Source organism: Leopardus geoffroyi, chromosome X (genome assembly GCF_018350155.1).
Source record: "Leopardus geoffroyi isolate Oge1 chromosome X, O.geoffroyi_Oge1_pat1.0, whole genome shotgun sequence".
NCBI lineage: Eukaryota > Metazoa > Chordata > Mammalia > Carnivora > Felidae > Leopardus > Leopardus geoffroyi.
The window spans coordinates 31,779,757-31,806,355 of record NC_059343.1 but is presented as its reverse complement, the minus strand read 5'-3'; the positions used below and the strand labels follow the sequence as shown (position 1 = coordinate 31,806,355).

General features: G+C 36.4%; 1 protein-coding gene across 1 annotated transcript in view; it reads right to left on the bottom strand.

Moving 5' to 3' along the window:
* Positions 1–26,599, bottom strand: part of CFAP47 (cilia and flagella associated protein 47) — a 553,185-nt gene that overhangs the window by 152,984 nt on the left and 373,602 nt on the right. The window contains exons 50-51 of the mRNA XM_045471009.1: positions 19,325–19,459; positions 7,284–7,381 (exon numbers count right to left, since the gene is read on the bottom strand). Coding sequence (XP_045326965.1) covers positions 7,284–7,381; positions 19,325–19,459 — 233 coding nt within the window. The remainder of the gene's footprint in view (positions 1–7,283; positions 7,382–19,324; positions 19,460–26,599) is intronic.

The window sequence follows — 26,599 nt, the reverse complement described above, 5'->3', positions numbered from 1 at the left end:
CAAACAAACAAACAAAAAAAAAGCAGTGACAAATAGAAATATGTCTAATTGCAGGGAATGATCCCTAGGAAGTACCCTCCTGCTTAACTGTTTAAGATAGGATCTCTCTCCCTTTCCTTTTGCTCTCTATATACATACACATACATATGTGTATATGTAGAGAGCAAAATGGAGTCTCTCATGTCAAGCAGGAGCCTGTGTCAAGCAATGACGCAAGCAGCTAAAAGTACCGCAGCTATGAGATGCTGATGCCAGGATCAACATCAGCTGACACACCAGAAATGATACCAAGCAGAATCAGAGCAAGTCTGCAGAGGCCTAAGACCAATTAAATCCCTTTCAAAAGGGGAGGATTTTTGTAACAAGCTGTCAGACTCTTCAGACATGACCTCTCTGTGTCTGACCACTTAAAAAAGGCAGCTGCCGTTGAAGGCTCTGCCCGATTGATCTCCAAACAGAACTGAGATCCTTCACTGCTTGAGCATAATAAGCAGTAAGTACCGAGAGCAGACCTAGACAGACAGAGCTGCCTTATCTCAACTGCACGCCCACAAACTGACTTCGTGTTTGGTTTGTTAACTTCTTATACCCTTCTGTTATCTTGTTTGTGTGGCTTGTCTTATGTTCCGCTCTGTGTGCTGTGTAAGAAGCCAAGTTTAATCACATGAGGAAATGTCACTGAATTTGGAATCTTGAACCTCCTTTATAGTTACTGAATAAAACTGACATTGTGGAAAGACACAACTTGTGTGTGTGCCTTCATAGCATGTTCATGACTATATATATATATATGCATATATATGTACATGTACACATAAATATACAGTCTATATTTTATTTTGTCAAGATAAATTCAAAGCAGAATGTTAACATTTTACACTAACATTTCATGAGGAAGAAAAATTTCAGTATCATGTACAACACCCATGACATATGATCTTTCACCCAGAAAAAATAAAGAATATAAAAACACAAAGAAAAACATAACAAAATGAGATCATAAAATATATATTTTATTATGGAGGCTAAAATTTTAAATTAAAAACTTATTTAAAATGATTGGCAATTCACATATGTTTTGTATTAATGTTTTTATGTTTGACACTAAGTGGATTAATAGTGTTTTTAACTATGCTCCTGTAGGGGAGAAAATTTCACCATCCCAAGATATGCCTCTTTAGAATATTGATTATTTTAAGCTGGTTAAGAAAAAAACAGACAAATGAGAAACCAAGTAGAGTTACTGACATTTATAAGGGAAATCTGAATTTGTAAGGGTGTCTCCCTTACTGTACCAGGAAGAGGGGGATGACTAAATCTCTAGAGATTCTTACCAATAGAAAAGGCAAAACTTAAATCTGCAAAAAAAGCATTATCCTTGTTTACTGTGCTTTTCCTGGTCACCTCCCAACATTTTGCTTTATCTTTAGCTGAACAAGGTATTTAAGCCCAAGGTTTCAGCCATTTTGGGGAGTTATGCAGTTTCCTGGGTCTCTCCCATGTAAAGCAGAAGGAGGTATACATGTTATTAAACTTCTGTTTGACTTTCTGCTGGTAATTTGTCTCATGTCAACATAATTCTTAGATCAGCCAAAAAACCTTTAAAGATATAATAAACATCCCTCCTCCAACACTCTTCTTTCTAATATGTGTACAGACTTCTGGGTTGCACCATTAACAATATAGTGAATTTAATTAAAGGTTGATTATAAAATGAAAAAAGGAGTCATTCAATTGTCACTGACAACAGAACAAATATTATGCAGTCTATGACTGATCTAAAGCTTAAAGCATAGATTTTGTTCACACACTTAAGTTTTGTTTTCAGAATGCATTTTTAACTCATGGCTGTATGTTGAAAGTATTATCAGTAGGAAGATGGTGGGTTGCTCATATCATTCTCTCACAGCCCAACTATATGACATACAAGACATTTTTAAGGTCAAACAAAATGGAATAGCAGATATCACATGTTAAAATTTCCAGAAGAATACTAAATAATTTATACCAATTAGAGAGTGGACGACTCACAACCAATTATTGTTCATTGTCAATATAATCTGATTTTTGGAACCTACTCTAAGAAGTAAACAAATTTATGTGCCTCGAGGATGTAAACATTTCTTACACGAAACCTATTTTAATGGAGATTCTAAACATTCATCTCTAAGGAAGATGTGAAAATTGGGTTGAATGTAACAAAAGCTGAGGTACAGATGGAAAATCAGAGATGGGTTAGTATCTTGAAAGCTCCATTGCCACATCTGACGATTTAAGGCTTAAATAAAATATTTCTCAAAAGTTTGGCAAAACAGCAAATGCAGTAAAAAAATACTAGGTAAGGACAACAATTTTAGCATACTTTTGATAGTATTCAGAAAACTTCAAGAAATGCACAAAGATTTATTTGATGGGATTATTTAAAAGAATCCATACCATCTCCAGCAACTAGATCATCATGTCTGAGAGTTAATAAGTGCATACATTTTTACCTTAGGCAATTACCAGTAGAAAGGTGGGGAAACCTAATAACTGGGCAACAACATCACTGTCATTCATAGCCCAAATGGACTGAGTTAGTCAAAAAAGGCTCCCCTTCCCCACCTATCTCAGCTGAAACTGGTTACTTAATATAGCACACTTGCCTGTAGCGACAAACAGAGCAATCTGGCAATTCACGATGCTAAGTTCTATTCTTGCATTACAATGTAAAACTGGTAAATGGAATGGGGGCTCAGGAATTGCATTTTCATCTATGTAGACTTTGAAAGTAAATTATTGAATATCTTTATAAAATAACTATGTTAGCTATTCACAATGAAAAATAAAAGCAATAATAATTAGAAGTACATACACAAACGAGATGAGTTATAGGTATCACACTGTGGTACCAAAACCAGGAAAGGTTTAAATTAAGAACTGATAGGAAGTCAACACAAACTGAATTCGAATTACATGTGTTAGAAAAACAAAACAAAATCAAAAATAACCACAGACCCAAAATGGCGTCACTTCAGCCAAGTCCTCAAAGTGGGGGGAGGGGGAAGCTTAAGCGCTTAATACATAATCTAATTGCAGTATCAACTCCCCCAGAAAAGTAGTCTTAACTGGTCAGGAATTTTCTGATGGGCACCAATGAGTGTGCCATATGCCCCCTTCTCTGTCCCTCAAAGGAAGATGACCAGATCTACATGATAAGACCCCTTGCTCTTTTTCCTAGGGAAAAGCTACCTTGTCTGGAACAGTCTTTTTCTTTCACTAATAACTTTCTTACCCCACCCTCCAGCTATAAAAACCTTTCATTCTGTACATCTCTTCAGAGCTCCCTCTACTGGCTAAATGGGATGATGCCTGATTCATGAATCATTTAATAAAGCCAATTAAATATTCAAATTTACTCGGTTGAATTTTTACTTAACACACAATAATAATAAAATACATTACATGGGGAGAGGCAAGTCCTTTATAGACAATGGACAAGGGCCATTATTTATAAAAACAATGCATTCCTGAAAGTGTATATGCAAATATTAATTTTAAAAATGAAAATATATTTGAAGTACATTAAACGAAATAGATGGTGTCTTTTTGTTCAGTCTTCCTACTTATCTACATCAAGTATACTGATGATGTGTGTTTCTCAGTTGGTGTGACAATCTTTACCATTCAAAGTTGAGAGTTAAAAAAAATCTCAATTTCTATCAATTTTGCTCAAAGGGTTGACAACTCTTCCCAAAAGGGGGGCACATTATATACCATTTCATGAGAAGATGTGAATAGTTATTTGTCTGTAAGTATTTTAGAATCACGTCCTTTTTTTTGGTTAGTTTGGGTTGCAGATCTCTGATCATCTCTGTATCTATTTTAAACATACAGTTAATAAGGAAGCCAATGTCCATCTTTTTGAGGTGCCACCTCATGGTCTCAATTTCTCCTGGACCGATTTTAAATGTTTTTTTTTTTCCTCCTGTGTCCTGGTAAAGAGATTGCTGTTAATCCAGTAACCATTTTCCACAGCAAGTAGTTTCATAAAATTATGCCAAATTAAAAATAACCCTTAAGAAAGATTTTATTCTGCAGTGATAGTAGAGTCATGGAAATGGGGCGTTTTCATTGGGTGAAATGACTCTATCATCATCATGTTAAATCATTTGCCACTTGGAAGAGAACACTTTTGCAAGCTACATTTGAGGGCATCTCAATAGTCTGACCACCCGTTTTCTGACTCAGTGGAGATTTACCCAGAAATGAAGTGGGTAAGTAATTGATTTACAGACTATTTTAGTCTTTTAAAAACTTTTTATTTGTTGGAGCAAAAGTTTAAGATTCTAAATAATGATTTTTATGAAAAATCCATCTGCATGTTTAAAAATGAAAATAACCGTTATCATCAATTTAAATATTTGAGTATTAACAATAAGAAAATTAAATCAAATTAAAACATGACTAATAGCCATGAATATTGTCTTCATGTTTCATTCTTTTTTTTAATTTAGATTCAAGTTAGTTAACATATAGTATAGTATTGGTTTCAGGAGTAGAATTTAGTGATTCATCACTTACATATAACATCTAGTGCTCATCACACAAAGAGCCCTCCTTAATGCCTATCACCCCTCATGTTTCATTTAAAACAAGCCTCAACAGACTCCTAACAAACAGAGGCCAGTGGGACTCCTTTCAGGAGCCAAGGAGTACTTTGGAACAGTTAAAATATATTGCTTTAAATTGGAAGATGCTGGAGGCACTGGGATGTGATATGCCCCACTCTCTCCCAATCAGAGCCTGTTGATGTTACAACAGAGAAAGATGTGTTAGTTGTTCACTAGAGTTTATGTCTTATATTAAATTATATACAGTTTTTATTCTAACCACTAACTAGGTAGTATGCCCCTTCAGAACAGCAGAGTGTATCTTTTTTTTTTTTAATTTCTCCTTCCGTTTCTTAATCGAGTATTGTGCAGATTTGTTCAACTTTGTAAATATGGACATCACTTTTTTTTTCTTTGAAAAAACACTTGTATCAGCTTTGTGGTATTTTCAGTGAGACAGCTATCTGTACTCCCTGTAGAAACCCAGCAATGATTGTGCACGTTAAGACATGTGCTTTTTATTTCTTAGCAGGATGTTTTATCTCTGTACATAAAGTAGAAACCAAAAGTTACGGAAACATACTCTTTACACCATCATGCCACACATGTTTTTAAAACATTGTGTTTTAAAGAAAAAAGTTACTAAAACTAAGACGCTGTGATTTTTTTAAGTTGCAATATGTTTTGGGTTTTTTTTTTTCTATTTTAATCTTGCAGTTAAGAGAAGTGGAATTTAGTTGTATTAATCTTGCAGAATGTTTGCAGGACTGACTATCAAACTGGATGACTTCCATTTATACCCCACTGTGTCAGTTCAAGCATCAAACACCTTACATCTGAGGCAGACTTCCTACATCAGGGACAGGTATCTGTGTGTCATTATACAGAACAGTTCGAGGGGGTTGAACTACGTAGTAAAAAATAAAATAGTACTTAGTGTAAAATAATTTTATAAATGATCTTTTGTACTTTAGGACATTAAATTGTACAACTTTTGTATATATAAAAGCTTAGGAACTTTCTGTTTAGCAGGAAGGCAACACATTCCTACACTTTTAATGTATATGTTTGTTATAATGTCCATGTAAACATGCCCTATGTTTGTGCCTTTTAATTAGTTTGTCTCAATAAACAAAATGTAGAGGAAAAAAAATAAAAAATAAAACAAGCCTCAATATTTAACTTTATTAATAATAATAACAGATTTAGTAACACTTTTTTTAATTTATTTTGAGAGAGAGAGAGAGAGAGAGAGAGAGAGAGAGAGAGAGAGAAAGGGCAAGCATGAGCAGGGGAGGGGCAGAGAGAGAGAGAGAGGGAGAGAGAGAATCCCAAGTAGGCTCTGTGCTGTCAGTGCAGAACCTAAAGTAGGGCTTGAACTCATGAACTTTGAGATCATGATCTGAGCCCAAACCAAGACTCAGATGCTTATCCTACTGAGCCACCCAAGTGCCCCAGATTTAATAACACTTTAATAATTCACATAAGACAATCCTATTCTTGGTCACTATTATTTAAAGCCCCAAATCCATGGCCAGTTACTCCAAATATGTTTCAGAGTGAAAAGCCTGCTATAGAAGGCAGGAAGAATCAGTACTGAAAGAGTGTTAGGAATAAGCCCATAGACCCAATCAAAGGAAAATGTTGATTAAAGCCTCACTCAACATTCTTGCAAGAGTAGATGTCGCATGGACATGCACACTCGGGGCAGTCACAGCAGACAATTTATCCTTGGAGTATGTACATATTTCCAATAGGTTGTAAACCTACTGTTAATTAAGACAGCACAGCTTTCATTTGGTATTCCTGAAAAGGAATCATCTCCCTTCTCACAAGAGCCAAGAGACTGTAGGGACCTCAAGATGGCCCACTTTGGCATGAAGATTATTTTGAGTTACAAAGCAATCAAAACCCAGTAGATTGAGGAAAGTCTTTTTTACCTTCCCCACAACTGCCTAAGAAGAATTTAGACAGAAGATCTGCTCCAGGAAGAGAGCTATCACCACAGACAACTACATTACACTATGAACTGGGGGTGGTAGACAGGGAGGAACCTAGCAAGTCCTGTTTGGTCACAGTTCTCTGTTGTTTCTGAGAGGCCCAGCAAACATTTGCTAACCAAATATTTACACTTTTTCGTCTTTCTGTAAATTGCATTCCTTCCCTTTGAAGTCTCAGACCCCTACCCTCTTCTCCTTAACTCACAATGGCATATATATCTCCTTTTGCCTATTTTGGAATTTCCATGAATGTGCATTCCCCATAGGTACAATATTAAATTTGATTTTCTCCTGTTAATCTGTCTCATGTCAATTTGATTCTTAGTTCAGCTAGTATGAGCCTGAGGGGACAGGATATTCTTGATCCCTTACAAGAGCATAATCCTGCTTTTATTATATGTGTGAGGGCAAGCATGTAGGCTAAGGTTAAGTTTGTTCTGGTAACTCTTAAAACATGCATGTAGAATACTCATCAGTAAAGCCACTATAAGATACTATAGAGCTAAAAGATGTTTTCCATAAGCATTTAAGGTCCATATTATTGGATTTAAAACACAACTGCTATAATTTGAATAATTTACCCTAATATACTCATTTAATATGGATGCTTTTTAGGGATAGCAATTTAAGCATACAACAAAAGTTTGGTTTGCAAAAAGACAGAGCTTATGAAGATTTAATGGGTTCTTACCAGAGCAGAGCACTTCATTTCAATAATGTCTACTGGTGGTCCCGGAGAGCTATGGATCTCAAGACTGTACCAGACTCGGATATTGCTAGCACCATCATCTGAAGAAAAAAACAAAAAAACAAAAAATGTAGGCTTCTTAATGTAGGCTTCAGAATACCATATTTAACCTAAAAATTTGAGAAACATCAATAGATATCATTTTCAAACTCTTTTTGATGAACTAATTTGTCAAGAGAGCCAAAGGGAGGGTGAAAAGCTGATTGTATTAGTTTGTGAGTGCTAAGAGAAATGCCATTTTGCAAGGCCATGAGCAGGCCCTATAAAAGCTCCCTGTCCTGTGCCTGCCCAGAAACTTATCATGTCACCCCCCCCACCCCACTAAAATAAGAATGCTTTACTTCTTTTCTTTTAATTAAAAAAAAAATTATTCATTTTTGAGAGACAGACTGTGAGTGGGGGAGGGGCAGAGAGAGGGAGACAGAATCCAAAGCAGGCTCCAGGCTCTGAGCTGTCAGCACACAGCCGGACACAAGGCTCAACCAGCTCATGACCTGAGCTGAAATCAGACGCTCAATTGACTGAGCCACTCAGGCACCCCAACAATGTTTTACTTCTAAGAATTAATATTTCAAAAGAAATAACCAATCATTTTCCCCCTAATTGCCCAAGCATTCACATATTATACATAGAAATATCTAAGTATTGTATTACAGTTCAGTGGAACACTTCCTATACCATAAGAATCTAGTGTAAGGTCAGAATCAGGAATAGTTTACAAGATTTTTCTTTTGTTGTACTGGCATCAAACTCAGGTTTTCTACTTGTTTAGCCTCATCTGTTCAGCTTTGGTATTCTTTATTCTTCAGGGTTGAGCTAGCTTATGATTTAGATGTCCTCCAACTTCAGTTAATTGTATGTATATTCATATCAGTATTGTCATGTTTTAAAGATTCCAGAGACTACTATGTTTGCTGACCTTAGTCATATAAATCACTAGCCTCTTTGGGGCTCAGTTTCCTCATCTGACATAAGGAGTCCAGACTAGTGGAATTCGCAGTCACTCTCTTCTGAGAGTGTTTTGCGTTTTGCAGAGCATAGCATGGCATTGCATTGTATTGTATTGTACGGCATCGAATGACACTGTAGTGAATTGCATTTCATGGTGGAGGGGAGTAGAATTTGCCATTCCAAACTATGTCTTTGGTATAAGGATTATTTTCAGCTGATTATTTAAAAAAAAACTGCAGACACAGGAGAACTCTGAAAACTGAGAAGTTACCCTTTTGTAAGAGATATTTACATTTATAAAGGAAATCTGCATTTGTAAGAGTGTCTCCCTTTCTGTATTAGGATGTTGGGAGGGCTAAATCTTAGGAATGCCTATCAGTGGAGAAGACAGTGACTCTATCTGCATAACAACCTTATTCTTGTTAATCTTGCTTTTCCGGGTAACTTCTCCTTCTTGGCTCCTCATCCCCCAACATCTTTTTGTGTTTTTAGGTGGGGATGGTATGTTAAGGTAAGGGCTTGGCTATTTCAGGGAGTTACTCATTTTTCCTGGGTCTCTCCCATGTATAGGGGAGGAATACAAGTTACTAAACTTTTGTTTTTCTCCTGCTAATCTTTTTATTATTATTATTATTATTATTATTATTATTATCATCATCATCATCATCATCATTATTACAGGGGGTATTGGCCAAGAATTTAGAAGAGTAGAGGAAAAATTATTCCTCGCTACCAAGAGCATTGTACCTTATGGCATTGCTTCATACCATATTATACTGTATTGTATTCCATTCTATTCTAATACTTTAGCTCACAAGAAGTACTTATAGAATTAGTGGATCTTAGAACAATTCAGACTTTCAGAACAATCAGCTAATGAGAGGGAAACAAGAGAAAGTCTTTGTGAATTTTCATCCCAAATACTTGTGAGAAGTTCCTGAGGGCGAAACTTACCTTCCCATTTTCAATTGTCTTCAGAACTTATTTATTTTACAAACACAAGCTAACTACCTTGAAACCATTAACGCACAGAGAATAAGTTACCAACTTTATACTGATGTTTGGTTACTGAGGAAATCTCTGCTCACATTTGTATTGGCTGCTCCTTCAGTTCTATGACAGTGATTTAAATGCCTTTATGGTGTTTAAAAGTCTCTTTAAAATAGAGATTGATTTTAAGGAAATGGCTCACGAAATTGACCTGGTAGGTCCAAAATCTGCAGGTTAAGGCAGTAGGCTGTAGACCTAGGAAAGAAGTACAGTCCGAATCCAAAGGCAGTCTACTGGTAGAGTTCCTTTTTTGCTCTGGGGTGATCAGTCTTGGCTCTAATAAGAGCTTCAACTGATTAGCCGAGAACTCCACATTATGGAGGGCCATCTTCTTTATTAAAAGTTCAGCTCTAAATGTAAATTTCACCTAAAATCACCTTCACAGAAACATCCAGAATAACGTTTCACCTATTATCTAGACGCCAGAACCCAATTAGGTTAACACAAAAATTAGCTTTCACACAAGTAATAATACTTAGTATTTGTGACTGCTGTGACTATCACATAAGGCAATGTTGCGATGTAGCTGATTTAATTCCTACAGTGCTAAAAATGTGCACTGAATATGAATTTATTGGTTAGAGTAAGATTGGCAAAGATTTACTGAAGAGAACAAAAATAATAATTATTAAATACTGTTTAGCTATAGGCTTTGAACATATTAAAAAATTTTTTTCTAATTATAAAATCAACAATATTCACCATAGTGATTTTAGAAATTCCTGCAAGGCTTAAAGATAAAAATTATTCATTATATCACAACTAAGAGTAAACTATTTTTTTTTTGTATAAATCTCCAGGTTTAAAGTATCAATAAAGACATAGATATTTAGACACACACACATACAAATACACTGGGGTATACAAATTGTATATGATTGATATATCCATATATATATGTATGTGTGTGTAAACATATTTTTATCATTCAGAGAGTACTCCCTATTACAACTTTAGTTTTATTGCTAGTCATTAGGGAAAAGCAAATCAAAACCATGACGAGATATCACCTCACACCCATTAGGATGGCTACAATGAAAATAACAGAAAATAGCAAGTGTTGGGGAGGATATGGAGAAAAGGGCACCCTTGTGTTCTGTTGGTGGCAATGTGAATTGGTGCAGTCACTGAAACTGCCACCAGAATGAAGTCTGCTGAAAGGCATGTAGCCATGGGTAAAGATTACTGGGAAAAATGCCAGCAAGCAACTTAGAATATGCTTTGGTTAAGCTAATAAAAATGTAGGGGTGCCTGGGTGGCTCAGTTGTTAACATCTGACTTTTGGCTCAGGTCATGATCTCGCAGTTCAAGAGTTCCATTCCCACATCGGGTGAGCACGAGCCCCACTTTGGGTGAGACCTGCTTCTTTCTCTCTCCCTCTAACACACACTGTCTCTCTCTGTCCCTCCTTTCTCTCTCTGCCTCATGCTCCCTTATACCCATTCTCTCTCTCTCTCTCAAAAAAAAAAAAAAAAGATAATGAAAACGTAGGGGCACCTGGCTGGCTCAGTCATAGGAGCACATGATTTTGGGGTTGTGTTTCGAGCTTCATGATGGGTGTAGCAATTACTTAAATATATAAATAAACTTAAAAAAAAAAAGATAATGAAAATGTAGCCCAAGGGAACAAGAAATGAAACAGCCTGCACAGTCATCATAACCATCATATATATACTCTACTTTTGGTAACAAAGATAGTATCACTCACACACAATGCTGAGATGTTTTGCAGACCTGGACCAATGAAGGAAATGACCACCCGACCAGGATCTTGAAGAAACAGGTGACCTGGCACCAGTTCATCAGTTTTGACATTTACCAAATCCCTGACCTATCAGAAGAACCCATGATTCCAAACCCCTTACCCTTGATTTCTGGCCTTAAAACCATTACTTGTAAGCCATCAGGGAATTCAGGAATTTGAGCATTAGTTCCCTGTTCACCAGGGTAGTGCCCTACCAAGAAATACAATCTTTCTTCACTAAAAAAGCTCAGTGTCAGGTTTTTTATTGGCTTGCTGTGCGTTGGATGGATAAACTCATTAGGTTCAGTTATACTACTAATGAAAACAGTATGGACAATCCTCGAAAAATTAAAAATAAAACTAACACTTTGGGGTATTTATTTGAAGAAAACCAAAACTCTTACTTGGAAAAGATGTACGTGATCTCATGTTTATTACAGCATTATTTATAATAGCCAAGATATGGAAACAACCTAAGTGTCCATCGAGGAATGAATGGATAAAGATGTTCTGAGATATCTATATATCTATATCTATATCTATAAAGGAATATTATTCAGCTATTATAAAAAACACAAGGAAATCCTACCATTTACAACATGGATAGACCTTGAAGGCATTATGCACACAGTTCATGGGATTGAATACTATGTTAGGCTCTGTGCTGACAGCATGGAACCTGCTTGGGATTCTCTCTCTCCCTCTCTCTCTGCCTCTCCCCTGCTCTCACATGCACTCCCATGCACACACACACACACACACACACACACACACACTTTCTCTCTCTCTCTCTCTCTCAAAATAAATACATAAATATTTAAGAAGAAAAAGAACAACAACAGCTCAGGGGGTGCCTGGGTGGATCAGTCGGTTGAACCAACGACTCTTGATTTCAGCTCAGGTCATGATCCCAGGGTCATGGGATCAAGCCCCGTGTCTGGCTCTGTGCTGAGCATGGAACCTGCTTAAGATTTTCTCTCTCTTTCTTCCTGTGTATCCTCTCCCCTGCTCTCTCTCAAAGAAATTTTAAAAATTTAAAAAAAAAAGCAAAAACAACTCAGAAAAATAGATTAGACTTGTGGTTACCAGAGGCAGAGCTTGGGGCAAGGAGGAAAGGGACAAAGGTGGTCAAAAGATAAAAACTTTCAGTTGCAAGAGAAATAAGCACTACAATGTAATTATAACATAATGAGTATCGTTAACATTGCCGCATGACATATAGGACAATTGTTAACAGAGTAAATCCTAAGAGTTCTTACCACAAGGTTTTTTTTCCTTTTTTCTTTTCTTTTTATTGTAACTATATGAGAAGATAGATATAGGTTGGACCTATTGTTGTAAGCTTTTCACAATATATGTAAAGCAAACCATCATACTATATACCTTAAACTTACAGTGATGTATGTCAACTATTTTTCAGTAAAAGTGGAAAAAAATTATGTGCAAGTAATACATATCCAAAATTGTTTTAAATAAAATTTTAAAATAAAAAAACTTAGTTTCAGTTATTCAACATAATAAATCACATAAGGAATATTCTTACAGAAAAATATGTGTGCATATCTCTGATAATTTTTTTTATTCCAACTAATTTCTTAAAATGAAATCATTGGATCAAAGGAGATAAACAATATTAAAAGTGTTAGGGGTGCCTGGCTGGCTCAGTTGGTAGAGCATGTGACTCTTGATCTCAAGGTTCTAAGTTCCAGCCACACAATGGGCACAGAGAGGACTTAAAATCTTAAGAAAAAAAAAGTTTTAAACATATTGCAAATATTCTCAAATTGCCATTACAACGAGTAAGATTGTGTCATTGAAGCTGACCCTCATCAAAACTGGGTATTACCAATATTTTTCATATTTTCCTATTTGGAAGTTTAAAAAAAAATCTTAGGTGTTTTCATTTCTTTTTTGTTCCAGCTTTATTGAGGTATAACTATTAAAAGTTATATATATTTAAGGTATCACTTGATTTGATATACTATGCATTATGAAATAATCACTACAACCAAGCTAATTAACATATTCATTATCTCACGTAATTACTGATTTTTGGTGGGTGTGGTGAAGACACTCAAGATCTACCTTCTAAGTAAATCTCAAGGAACCCTACTGTACTGTTAACTATAATCATGCTATTGTACATTAATTAGTTCTCTAGAACTTATTTATTTTATGTAATGGAAACTTCCTTAATTGAAGAGAGATACACTGCTGAGCAATCAGTAAGAAAAAGTCCAATGTTATTATAGGAAACGGAAAGGTTGATCCTGTCTGATATAGGAAGGCCTCTTTGAAAAACTAGGGATACTTGTAATATAATTCAATGCATTTTTCATAGCTCTTAATCTATCTTGCAGCTGGTCACCATGCAGATTTTTTTTATTAGGTATCACTCCATTTTAGCCCATTAACATGATACCATAATATTCTCATTTTCTTTCAAACACTTTTACCTGGCTTTCCTTCATGGTTCTTCTGCCTTAGATTTTGATGAGGGTTTCGCTCCCGGCATAATGCATCTACAACAGTGATCTAGTCTTTAACCTCACCTGCATGATTTCAACTAAAGAAATCTTAAACCTTAACAACTATTTCTTTTCACCATGACCCAGCTTCAAATATTTAATTGATGACTAGGTATAGCCACATAAACATCTTGCTGTCACATCAAAATCAGAAAGCACAAAATTGTGCCAAGCATTATAATCTCCCAGACTTTTTATATCTTCTTGTTGACAGTCCAACTAAATTACTCCATAATATTGTTGTTTCCACTTCCATTTTGTGTTGCCAAGTGGCTGCAGGGGCCTTGAACTGACACTAGCCCTTCTGGAGAGTGCATGTACTAGATAACAGCCCACACAGTCACAAGTAAGTGTAAATTCCTGATGTGACTCCCTAACCATTCTTGTGATAAGGACTCTCCTCTGCTTCCCAGGGCCTTCCCCTTATGCACCATGAGATCCCCATGATGCCAGCCAAAACCTACCCTTTTTGGTTTGAATTGACGAATCTGGCCTCAGCCCAGGAACCTCAAAGCATTCTGCCTGAAAATCCTAATAAAGATATATGCCCCAGGTGCTTTTCTCTTTGTCTGCACCCTATTTCACCTCCCCAAGTGGTCCCTCAAGGAGTGAAGTACATATCCTTCAGGACCTGTGAGTAATCAACTATTTCACTTTCCCTTGTGGCCATTTGTTGAATTAGGACACGCCATCAGACACCTCTGTGGTCTACTTAACAAATGTTATTTCAACAAAGCACCAACACTTCTAAATTAGTATCTTAATATTTTTCTCTTCACTAAGATATGGACAAACCTTGTACGTTTTTGGAATCGATCCTATCTCCTCTCTTAAGAGAGTCATATAATGCTAGCCTCTGAAATGTTTTCCATCTCTAATAGTATATCTCTTTCACTAACACCACCATAAAATAACATTGTTCTCTTTACTTCAAAGCCAGTTTGCTGTCCCAGTGACCTAGCTGGCCCGAAGTGTTCTTCCCTTTCCAAACCATTTTTCTTTCTTTTTTTAAATTTTATTTTTTATTTTTTAAAATTTACATCCAGGGGCGCCTGGGTGGTGCAGTCGGTTGAGCGTCCGACTTCAGCCAGGTCACGATCTCGCGGTCCGTGAGTTCGAGCCCCGCGTCGGGCTCTGGGCTGATGGCTCAGAGCCTGGAGCCTGTTTCCGATTCTGTGTCTCCCTCTCTCTCTGCCCCTCCCCCGTTCATGCTCTGTCTCTCTCTGTCCCAAAAATAAATAAAACGTTGAAAAAAATTAAAAAAAAAAAAAATTTACATCCAAATTAGCATACAGTGAAACAACGATTTCAGGAGTAGATTCCTTAATGCCCCTTACCCATTTAGCCCACCTCCCTCCCACAAACCCTCCAGCAACCCTCAGTTTGTTCTCTGTATTTATGAGTCTCTTCTGTTTTGTCCCCCTCCCTGTTTTTATATTATTTTTGTTTCCCTTCCCTTATGTTCATCTGTTTTGTCTCTTAAAGCCCTCAGATGAGTGAAGTCATATGATTTTTGTTTTTCTCTAATTTCACTTAGCATAATACACTCTGGTTCCATTCACGTAGTTGAAAATGGCAAGATTTCATTCTTTTTGATTTCCAAGTAATACTCCACTGTGTGTATATATGTGTGTGTATACACACACACACACACACACACACACACACACACACACACACCACATCTTCTTTATCCATTCATCCATCCATGGACATTTGGGCTCTTTTCATACTTTGGCTATTGTTGATAGTGCTGGTATAAACATGGGAGTGCATGTGTCCCTTCAAAACAGCACACCTGTATCCTGTGGATAAATGCCTAGTAGTGCAATTGCTGGGTCGTAGGGTAGTTCTATTTTTAGTTTTTGGAAGAACCTCCATACTGTTTTCCACAGTGGCTGCACCAGCTTGCAATGACACCAACAATGCAAAAGAGATCCTCTTTCTCCGCATCCTCGCCAACATCTGTTGTTGCCTGAGTTGTTCACGTTAGCCATTCTGACAGGTGTAAGGTGGTATCTCATGGTGGTTCTGATTTGTATTTTCCTGATGATGAGTGATGGTGAGCATTTTTTCATGTGTCAGTTGGCCATCTGGATGTCTTCTGTGGAGAAGTGTCTATTCATATCTTTTACCCATTTCTTCACTGGATTAGTTGCTTTTTGGGTGTTGAGTTTGAGAAGTTCTTTATAGATTTTCGATACTAACCTTTTATCTGATACGTCATTTGCAAATATCTTCTCCCATTCTGTCGGTTGCCTTTTAGTTTTGCTGATTGTTTCCTTCGCTGTGCAGAAGCTTTTTATTTTGATAAGGTCCCAGTAGTTCATTTTTGCTTTTGTTTCCCTTGCCTCTGGAGACGTGTTGAGTAAGAAGTTGCTGCAGGCAAGATGAAAGAAGTTTTTGCCTGCTTTCTCCTTGAGGATTTTGATGGCTTCCTGTCTTCAATTGAGGTCTTTCATCCATTTTTAATTTATTTTTGTATATGGTATAAGAAAGTGATCCAGGTTCATTCTTCTGCATGTCGCTGTCCAGTTTTCCTAGCACCACTTGCTAAAGAGACTGTCTTTATTCCATTGGCTAGTCTTTCCTACTATGTCAAAGATTAGTTGGCCATATGTTTGTGGGTCCATTTCTGGGTTCTCTATTCTGTTTCATTGATCTGAGTGTCTGTTCTTGTGCCAATACCATACTGTCTGGATGATTACAGCTTTGTAATATAGCTTGAAATCTGGGATTCTGATGCCTCCTGCTTTGGTTTTCTATTTCAAGATCCCTTTGGCTATCTGGGGTCTTTTCTGGATCTATACAAATTTTAGGATTATTTGTTCTAGCTCTGTGAAGAATGCTGGTGTTACTTTGATAGGGATTGCATTGAAAATGTAGATTGCTTTGGGTAGTATCCACATTTTAACAATATTTGTTATTCCTATCCAGGAACATGGAATCTTTTTCCATTTTTTTGTGCCTTCTTAAATTTCTTCCCTAAGCTTTCTATAGTTTTCAGTACATAGATTTTTCACCTCTTTGGTTAGATTTATTTCTAGGTATTTTATGGTTTTGTGCAACTGTAAATGGGATCGATTCCTTGATTTCTCTTTCTGTCGCTTCATTGTTGGTGTATAGGAATGCAACCGACTTCTGTGCATTGATTTTATATCCTGCAACTTTGCTGAATTCATGATTCAATACTAGCAGTTTTTTGGTGGAATCTTTTGGGTTTTCCATATAGAGTATCATGTCATCTGTGAAGACTGAAAGTTTGACCTCCTCCTGGCCAATTGGATGCCTTTTATTTCTTTGTGTTGTCTGACTGCAGAGGATAAGACTTCAAATACTATGTTGAATAACAGTGGTGAGAGTGGACATCCCTGTCTTGTTCCTGAACTTAGGGGGAAAGCTCTGTTTCTCCCCGTTGAGGATGAAATTAGCGTTGGATCTTTCATATATGGCTTTTATGATCTTGAGGTATGCTCCTTCTATCCCTACTTTCTTCAGGGTTTTTATCAAGAAAGGATGCTGTATTTTGACAAATGATTTATCTCTGGCTATTGAGAGGATCATATGGTTCTTGTCCTTTCTTTTATTGATGTGATGAATCATGTTAATTGTTTTGCGGATATTGAACCAGCCCTGCATCCCAGGTATAAATCCTGCTTGGTCATGGTGAATAATTTTTTTAATGTATTGTTGCATCAGGTTGGCTAATATCTTGTTGAGGATTTTTGCATCCATGTTCATCAGGGAAATTGGTCTACAGTTCTCCTTTTTAGTGGGGTCTCTGCCTGGTTTTCAAATCAAGGTAATGCTGGCTTCATAGAAAGAGTTTGGAAGTTTTCCTTCCATTTCTATTTTTTGGAATAGTTTCAAGACAATAGGTGTTAACTCTTTCTTAAATGTTTGGTAGAATTCCCCTGGAAAGCCATCTGGCCCTGGACTCTTGTTTTTTGGCAGATTTTTGATTACTAATTTGATTTCCTTACTGGTTATGGGTCTGTTCAAATTTTCTATTTCTTCCTGTTTCAGTTTTGGTAGTGTACATGTTTCTAGGAATTTGTCCATTTCTTCCAGATTACCCATTTTATTGGCATACAATTGCTCATAATATTCTCTTATTATTTTTATTTCTGTTGTGTTGGTTGTGATCTCTCCTCTTTCATCCTTGATTTTATTTATTTGGGGCCTTTCCTTTTTCTTTTTGATCAAACTGGCTAGTGGTTTATCAATTTTGTTAATTCTTTCAAAGAACCAGCTTCTGGTTTCATTGATCTGTTCTACTTCTTTTTTGTTTGTTTGTTTGTTTTGTTCTTTTTGTTTTTTTGGTTTCGATAGCATTAACTTCTGTTCTAATTTTTATTATTTCCTGTCTTCTGCTGGTTTTGGGTATTAATTGCTGTTCTTTTTCCAGCTCCTTAAGGCATAAGGTTAGGTTATGTATCGGAGCTCTTTCTTCCTTCTTTAGGAAGGCCTGGATTGCTATGCAAACCATTTTTCAATACTGCGTAAATATCACTCCTAATCCATGTATTCTGTGATGGTTAATTTTATGCTTCACCTTCGCTGGTCTGTGATGTCCAGTTATTTGATTAAACACCGGGCTTCGAACTTGACGTATTTTTTCCCCCATTTTTTAATGTGATGAACACTTAAATCAGTGGAGTTTGAGAAAAGGAAATTACCCTACATAATGTGGGTGTACCTCCTTCAATGAGTTGGAGGCCCTAAGAGCAAACTGAGGTCACTGAAGAAGAAGCAATTCTTAGTCAAGCCTGAAACAGAAAATCTGCCTGACCTTGCAGCCTGCCTGGCACGGCTGGGGAAGTTGGACCCAAGATTGCAATACCAACTCTTACCTGATTCTCTGCCCAGCTTGCTTGACCTATACTTTTTTTACTTGCCAATCCCCACAATCATGTCAGCCAATTCTTTAAAATCTCAATCTCTCTATCTTTCTGTCTTTGTCTGTCTCTCCATATGTGTGTATATGTATATATGTATGTGCGTGTCTATTTACATTACATTACATTATATTATGGTAGTGTCTGTTTCACTGAAGAATCCCGACCAAACACAAAGTGATTCCATAAAGATTTCTTCCTTGATATACCTCATTGTCTCCACAGCTTTGCTGTTGTTGACTCATTCTCTAACGCCCTCTTAAGTCCCTGCTACTCACCCTTCAGAGAATTCAGTCACCCATTCTCCAGGAAATCTGCCCTACCCTTCTATTTCTCCATTATCTCAATTTCCTTTGAATTTCTACTAAAAAGATATGATGTTTAACAACGTTCCAATAAAGCTTTAGATCACTGGAAGGAAGAATAATAGGACTGATTTTCTTCTACATATGAGGAAGGTTGCTATCATCTGTTAGGCTGAAGAAAAGCATGTTACATTGTTAAAATAATGTACTCATTAACATTTTATCAGAAATGTACTGTAATTTTTTGTTTGATAAGAAATATACATAAGGTTGTTCACTTATGAAAGAGCAAGCAGCCTTCACGTGAAGTATTATAACCTTATGAATGGTAAGAGCTATAAAAATGTAGAAAGTAAATTATGTAAAGTTATCCGGAACTAATACAAGAAGATTCTTACAGGTATATGCAACACACCTTTGTATATATATTGTGAATGTAAAGTATTAATTAATTTAAAAGGGAATGACTGAAGAGTGATCATGAAACTCTCCTTAATCATGAACTTACCTGGGTCTTCCTCATCAATTTGGGGGGATAGTTCTGATACTGATTTCTGAAAAGAGGGTACTCGAATGTCATGTTGATCTGGTTCTTCCTGAGATTCATCCTCTTGTCTTCTTTTGACAGAAAATGAGATTGCACCTACAACACATAAGTACAAGATGCTATATTAACTAGGGATTTGTTTTCTAAAAGGAAAGGTCAATTTTAGGTATTAAACATGCTTTAGTGTGAAACTAATAAGGAACCAAACACAAATTGTAGGTGTTAGTATCAGATTTAAACCTGATGGTGGTACAGAACAATTTAATGGAAAATCCATTAATATTTATTTTAAGTATAAGTGATGGTCAGTTTTTATTTACAAAGTAGTGTCATACGTAGGTTCATGACTGGGGCTGGGCTGTCTGTTACCAGCTGTGTCCCTCAGTTTGCCCAAATGTGAACTGGACGTGACACTGGTGGCAGCTGGTGACACTGGATAGTACAAAATGTCCCTGGTATTACACTGACTCCATCTGGGGCTCCGGGAGTGCTTCCAACAGTTTACGCATCTCTGAGTGGGCAGGATTGGCCCCAGACTGTGGCTGAGATGGGCTAGAGCCAGGTCACAGACTGCTTCAAATCTGCAGTGGGCTTGAGGTTGACAGGCCTGACCACAGACTATGTATGGGCGTGTCACCCTCTGGGTCCCTGGGCAGGCAGGACTGCTTCCAGACAGCAGCTATGAGGGGCTGAACCTGGATTATAGGGCTGCTCCCAGATGTGCAGACAGACCCTGGTCTATGAGCCTAATTCTGGGGCATGCACAAGCACATCTCCCAAGACGAGGGTTCCCGGACCATGGCTGAGAGTTACAGGGCCATTTCAAGATCTGCAGTTAGACCAAGGTTGAAGGGCCTGCCTCACTGACACAGGTGTGTCTCCTGGCAGGTCCCTAGCAGGGGCAGACATCATGGCTGAGAGGGGCTGTGAGACAGATGTGAAGTGGTATCTCCTTGTAGTTTTGGTTTGTAATTCCCTGTTGCTGAATGATGTGGAACAACTTTTCATTTGTCTGTTTGCCATCTGGATGTCTTCTTTGGAGAAATGTCTGTTCACATCTACTGCCCATTTTTAAATTGGATTAGTTTCTGGCTATTGAGTTGTAGAAGTTCTTTATATATCTTGGGTACTAACCCTTTATTGGATATGTCATTATTGGTTTTGGTACCATTGTAAATAGGACTGTTTTGTTACTTTCTCTTTCTGCTGCTTCATTATTAGCATATAGGAATGCAATAGATACCATACATAGATCTGAATCCTGCAAAATTAACATTTACAGAATTCATTCATCAGTTCTATTACTTTTTTGGTAGAGCCGTTCGTTAGGGTTTGCTACATACAGCATCATGTCATCTGCAAATTGTGAGAGTTTTATTTCTTCTTTACCAACTTGGATGATACTTCTTTTTTTTTTTTATTTTTTGAAAGTATTTATTAATGTTTATTTATTTTTGAGAGCGAGATGGAAAGAATATGAATGGAGAAGGGGTAGAGAGAAAGGGAAACACAGAATCCAAAGCAGGCTCTAGGGTCTAAGCTATCAGCACAGAGCCCGATGCAGGGCTCAAACTCACGAACTGTGAGATCGTGAGCTGAGCTGAAGTTGGACCCTAGCCCAATGAGCCCCCAAGGTATCCCTGGACGCCATTTATATCTTTATGTTGTCTAACTGCTGTGGCTAGGAGTCTAGTACTATGTTGAAGAAAAGTGGTGAGAGTAGATATCCCTGTCTCACTTCTGATCTTAGGGGAAAAGCTATTTTTCACCATTGAGTATGATATATTATTTCCATTTTAGAGAAGGTAAACTGATACAAGATAGTTCAGTAGCTTCCCCAAAGTCAGTCAGCTCAGTATAATATAGGCAGAATATGTAGATGTGCATTCTGGTTCTAAGTCCATACTTTTTTAAAACTCAATTAAAACATTTAATTTTTTGAACACTTTTATGTTTACAGTAAAATGAGTGGAAAGTACAGAGTTCCCATATATCCCCCCTTACATTGCCTACTATAAACATCTTGAATTATTGTGATATATTACTTAAATGTTGAGCCAGTAATGATATACTATTATTAAGTAAAGTCCATAGAGTGCATTCTGGCTAATTTTTTGTGTTATACATTCTATGGCTTTGGCAAATATGTAATTTCACGTACCTACCATTACAGTATCATGTAGAATAGTTTCACTGCCCTAAAAATCCCGTGTACAATACTCATTCATCCCTTCCACCCAACCTATAAAGAACTGTCAACCACTGATCTTTTACCTCTCCTAGAATGTCATATAGTTAGAATCATACAATATGTAGCCTTCTTAGATTTACCTCTTTAACTTAGCAATATACATTTACGTTTCCCCCATATTCTTTGTGGCCTGATAGGTTACTGTTTTTATCACTGATAAATAACCCAATGTATAGATATACCACTCTTTAACCATTTATCTATTATATGACATTGTAGTTTTTCCCATAATTTGGCAACTATGAATAAAACTGTTATTAACATTTATCAGCAGATATTTGGATGGGCATAAACTTTCAATTCATTTGGGGAAATACAAAGATGTATGATTGCTATATCATGTTATGAGTATGTTTACTTTTCTCGGTTTTTTTTTGTATTTGTGTGTTTATTGACTTACTTATATATTTTAGGAGAGTGACAAAAAGAATACCTGAGTAGGGGAGAGGGGAAGAGGAGAGAGAGAGAGAGAGAAAGAATCCAAAGCAGGCTCCACACTCAGGATGGAATCTGATGTGGGGCTCAATCCCACAACCCTGGGATCATGACCTGAGCTGAAGTCAAGAGTCGGATACCAATCCAACTGAGCCACACAGGTGCCCCAATACCTCTTAATGGACAGAACAACTAGACAGAATACCAATAAAGACACATAGGATGTGACCATCACTTAGAACCACTAGACCTAACTGGCTCATACAGAACATCCACCCATCAACAATGGAGTATCCAACTTCTTAAATCAACTTTGGACACTGTCCAGAATGGATCACATGTGAGGCCACAAGGCATATCTTAATAACTGAAAAAGATTTAAATCATAGAAAGCATGTTGCCTCATCACAATGGCATGAAATTATAATCAGCAACATAAGGAAAAAAGGAATGTCACAAATTTGGACACTAAACAACATACTTTTAACCAATATTTCAAAAAAAACTTAGAAAAAAATAGAAGTCTGAAACTATATAGATGATTGACAATGAGAACGCAGCATACGAAACTGGTGTGATGCAGTGAAAGCAACACTAAGAGGGCAACTCATAGCAGCAAAAGCATATGTTAAAAAGAACAACCTAAAATCAACAACCTAGCTGCACACAATACAGAACTAGAAAAAGAAAAGCAAATTCAACCCAAAACTAGCAGAAGAAAGGAAATGATAAAGATCAGAGTAGAGGTAAATAAAACAGAGAAGAGAAAAGCAAAAACCAGAAAGTTTCTCTTTGAAAAGGTCAACATCACTGGCAGAATTTTCAAGTGATTAAGAAAAAAGAAATGAAGACTCCCATTAATAAATTCAGGAAAAAAGTGGGGACATTACATTGTTTTCTCCAAAATAAAAAGCTTTATAAGAGACTACAATGAACCATCATATGCCCCCCAAATTGGGTAACTTAGATGAAATGGACAATATCCTAGAAACACACAATCTACTAAAAATGCTCATGAATAAAAGAAAAACAGAATAGACATAAATCTAATAAGGACATTGAATTCGTAACGAAAACTCTTCCCACAAAGACAAGCCCAGGACGAGATGGCTTCATTGTTGAATTCTACCAAATACTTAAAGAAGAATCACTATCTTCTTCTTCTCAAAAACTTAAAATTTGATAGAGGAGGGAAAACATAGCCTCATTCTAGGAGGCTAGCACTGCCCTGATACAAAAGCAGACAAAGATAGGGCAAGAAAAGAAAATTAAAATCCAATATCCCTGATGAACACTGATACAAAACTTTTCAACTAAATACTAGCAAATCGAATTCAGCAGCATACCAAAAAGATTCTATACCAGAGTTAAATGGTTTTTATTTCAACAAAGAATGAAGGAATGAATGAATGGTGGTTCAACATACAAAAATCAGTGAGTGTACTGCAGCACATTGACAGAATGAAAAAAAAAAAAAACACATGATAATCTTGATTGATGGATAAAAGTGTTTGACAAAATTCCACATCAAAACGTTCATGGCAAAAATAAATTAGGAATAGAACTTTCTCAAAATGATAATAGCCATATGTGAAAACAAACAGCTAATATTACACTCCCAGTGGTAAAAGACTGAAATTTTTTCCTTTAAGATTAGAAACAAGATAAGGATATCTCTGGTTTAGGCTTCTACTCAACATAATACTGGAATTTCTAGTCAGAGCAAGTGTGCAAGGAAACGTAGCAAAGGTATCCATATTGGAAAGGAAGAAGTAAAATTATCTGTTTGCAGATGACACAATCTCATATGGAGAAAAACCTTAATGATCATGGACACAAAAAGGATAGACCTAATAATAAATGCGTTCACGAAATATGCAGGATACAAAGTCAACAAACAAAAGCAGTTAAATTTCTATAAACTTGTATTGAAAAATTTTAAATGGACCTAAGTAAAACAATTCAGTCAGATAAAACCATGATTTGGATAAACTTACATAATGTTAAACAATGTGCGCAAGGAATAATAAGGAAACCTAATCAATATTTCAAGTACGATGAACTAGTCTCAAGATTTAAAAGCACACATTCTCCATTCTTTCTCATTTCAGCCTACTTGTATACTCAGCACATTTCTTCTTTCTCCAATACACCCATCCAAACGTTATTACACTTTTATTGTCCCTTAACAAAGAGAAATGGAACAATCATTTGTAAAACAATTCAAAAGCCCTACAGGAGTGTAACAAGACCATATGTTAGATACCAACAAGAGAAATTAAGTATTTATCTTAAAACTTAGAAATAAGTGAAGAGAACTATGGAATTATAGGTCTATTTAGTAGCTTATCTTTTAATTGAAAGAACACTTTGAAACAATGTTTCTTAGAATTATGCCACTAATTTATGCACAGTTATTTTCCCAATAAAAAATCTTTGTTCTTGGGAATATAATTTTAATTTTTTTCCTAAACAGTTACATTTTTAAATTGCATTTTTACTTTTGGTTATGAATTAGCTAAGGTAGAAGAGACAGGCAGTCAAATTCTTATAAACTTATTACAAAGAGTAACATTAGACTCAGTAAGTATCAGCAATGAACCTTCAAACCAAATGCCATCAATAATGATTATGAAAATATGTGTTTCAAAAGATGATAATATTTTTCCACACTAGGCACGTGTGATTCCTTTGCTCCCTATATTCCTCCGTTTGGGCCAAGGCCAACCAACCCAAAGGGAAGAAAGGTAAATAAAAGGTTGATTGTTGGTGGTTCAGTTTAAAAGCATGACAGGAAAACTAAAGGACTGCTTTGGAAAAACTATAGGTATACAAGACATAATAGTGTACAAAGCAACTCTCTAAGATACAGCATTATTGACTTAATGGAGGTTTTCAGTTTATCTGAAATGAGTGTTACCCAAAAAAATCTAATAGGGATCATAATTATAGCTATTATATTTTCAATAGATCAAGCTTTTATTCTGACAAATGGATTTTTTCCCCTCTGCTAAACACTCTACGGGTCTGATTTTTTCAAAATGTATTTTAAACAGTCAAACCAACATTTCCTAGTATATAGTTTGGTTTTCATTAGGAATTGTTTTTCCCTAATTTCATACTATCTTGTAAAACGTCAATATCAGACTCAAGTTTAATGCCTGAGCAATGCAATTTAGTACCAGTGGTTAGCCTTTTGAAAACAATGTGAAATCATTTATTGAATGCTTACTCTGTGTTAGGTATATGCTAAATGCCTCCCATTCATTACCTATTGAACTCCTTTAATAAACGTATAAATTAATTCCTCACTGGACTCATTTTCATGTTCAGCAAGCTGGGCTGTAGAGAAGGTTGGGTAACTCACTCCAGGTCACATAGTAAGTGACAAAGGCATAAATAATACATAAATGTATTTACCAAACGTAGAATACGGAAAATGGCATATTAAGTCATGCCTAAATATCACCAAATACACCACAGAATAAGTGGGCTTTTGCGTGGAAAAATAGCAAAGTAACTCACATACTTACAAAACATTTATTTTTGGCCTAGAGTAATAGGTTTCAGATACTGCCCACTGATTATCGAAACTATTTCACCCCTTAGAAAACTTCCAAAAACAAGTTTCCATGACAACAGTTAAACCTGGCAAGGTCTTTGGCCTCTTTGCACTTGGTCTCCCTACACCCACCCTCTTCCTTCCATTGGCTTCATGCTTCACCACTCCCTATTGCTAATGAGGAATACTGTGTTTAAGGAAATTTTCTGTATGGCTAGGCTTTTATCAACTTGTGAATTTCTTGGAGGGACATGAATTCTGTCAAGAAGTGTTTTCATACATATCTGCTCTAGGCACATTATACCACACATGATTGAATGAATTTTCATTGTTTTGTTTCTCTACTATACTATCCTATGAAATCTGAGTAGCAAGACTAAAGATGAAAGCCTGAGGAAATCTCTGCTAATCCTTCCTTCTTCTATCTTTTCCTTACTTCATTTTAACCACCTTCCTAACTCATTTTCTTTTGTTGTATTTTCTCTCTGGGGGACCAAAAGGCAAGGTGGAAAAACAAAATTTGGTGGCTAATGAAGAACAGAGATAAAGAGACCAGTGTTGTGGCCATATCTGCTTTTATTCTATGTACAATACAGCTCTTGTTTTCTACTCCATTTAAGCGCCTTATTTTTATGATAAAATGCATAGTAGCCTAGTGCCCAACTGTAGCCCTCTAGGCTCCATTTTCTTTTTCTGTGGTTTTATGCTGTTTGCTGTTTATATAACAAATTTTTGAAATGTGTAACATATACGACAAAAAGGATTAATAAAATCTACAGGATTCAGATTTCTGTTGTAAAGGATGGCTGATAACTTTTTTGCTTAGGAAGAACCTATGCTTTCATTACTGGGGCAAAACTTTAAAGCAGCAACAATCCAGACTGCCATTAAGGACACATGTTTCTTCCTGATTCATGCAAGAAAAAGGTGATAAATTTCATTTCATCATAACTGAAACCTTCTGTTACCAGTTCAGGATGTATACATA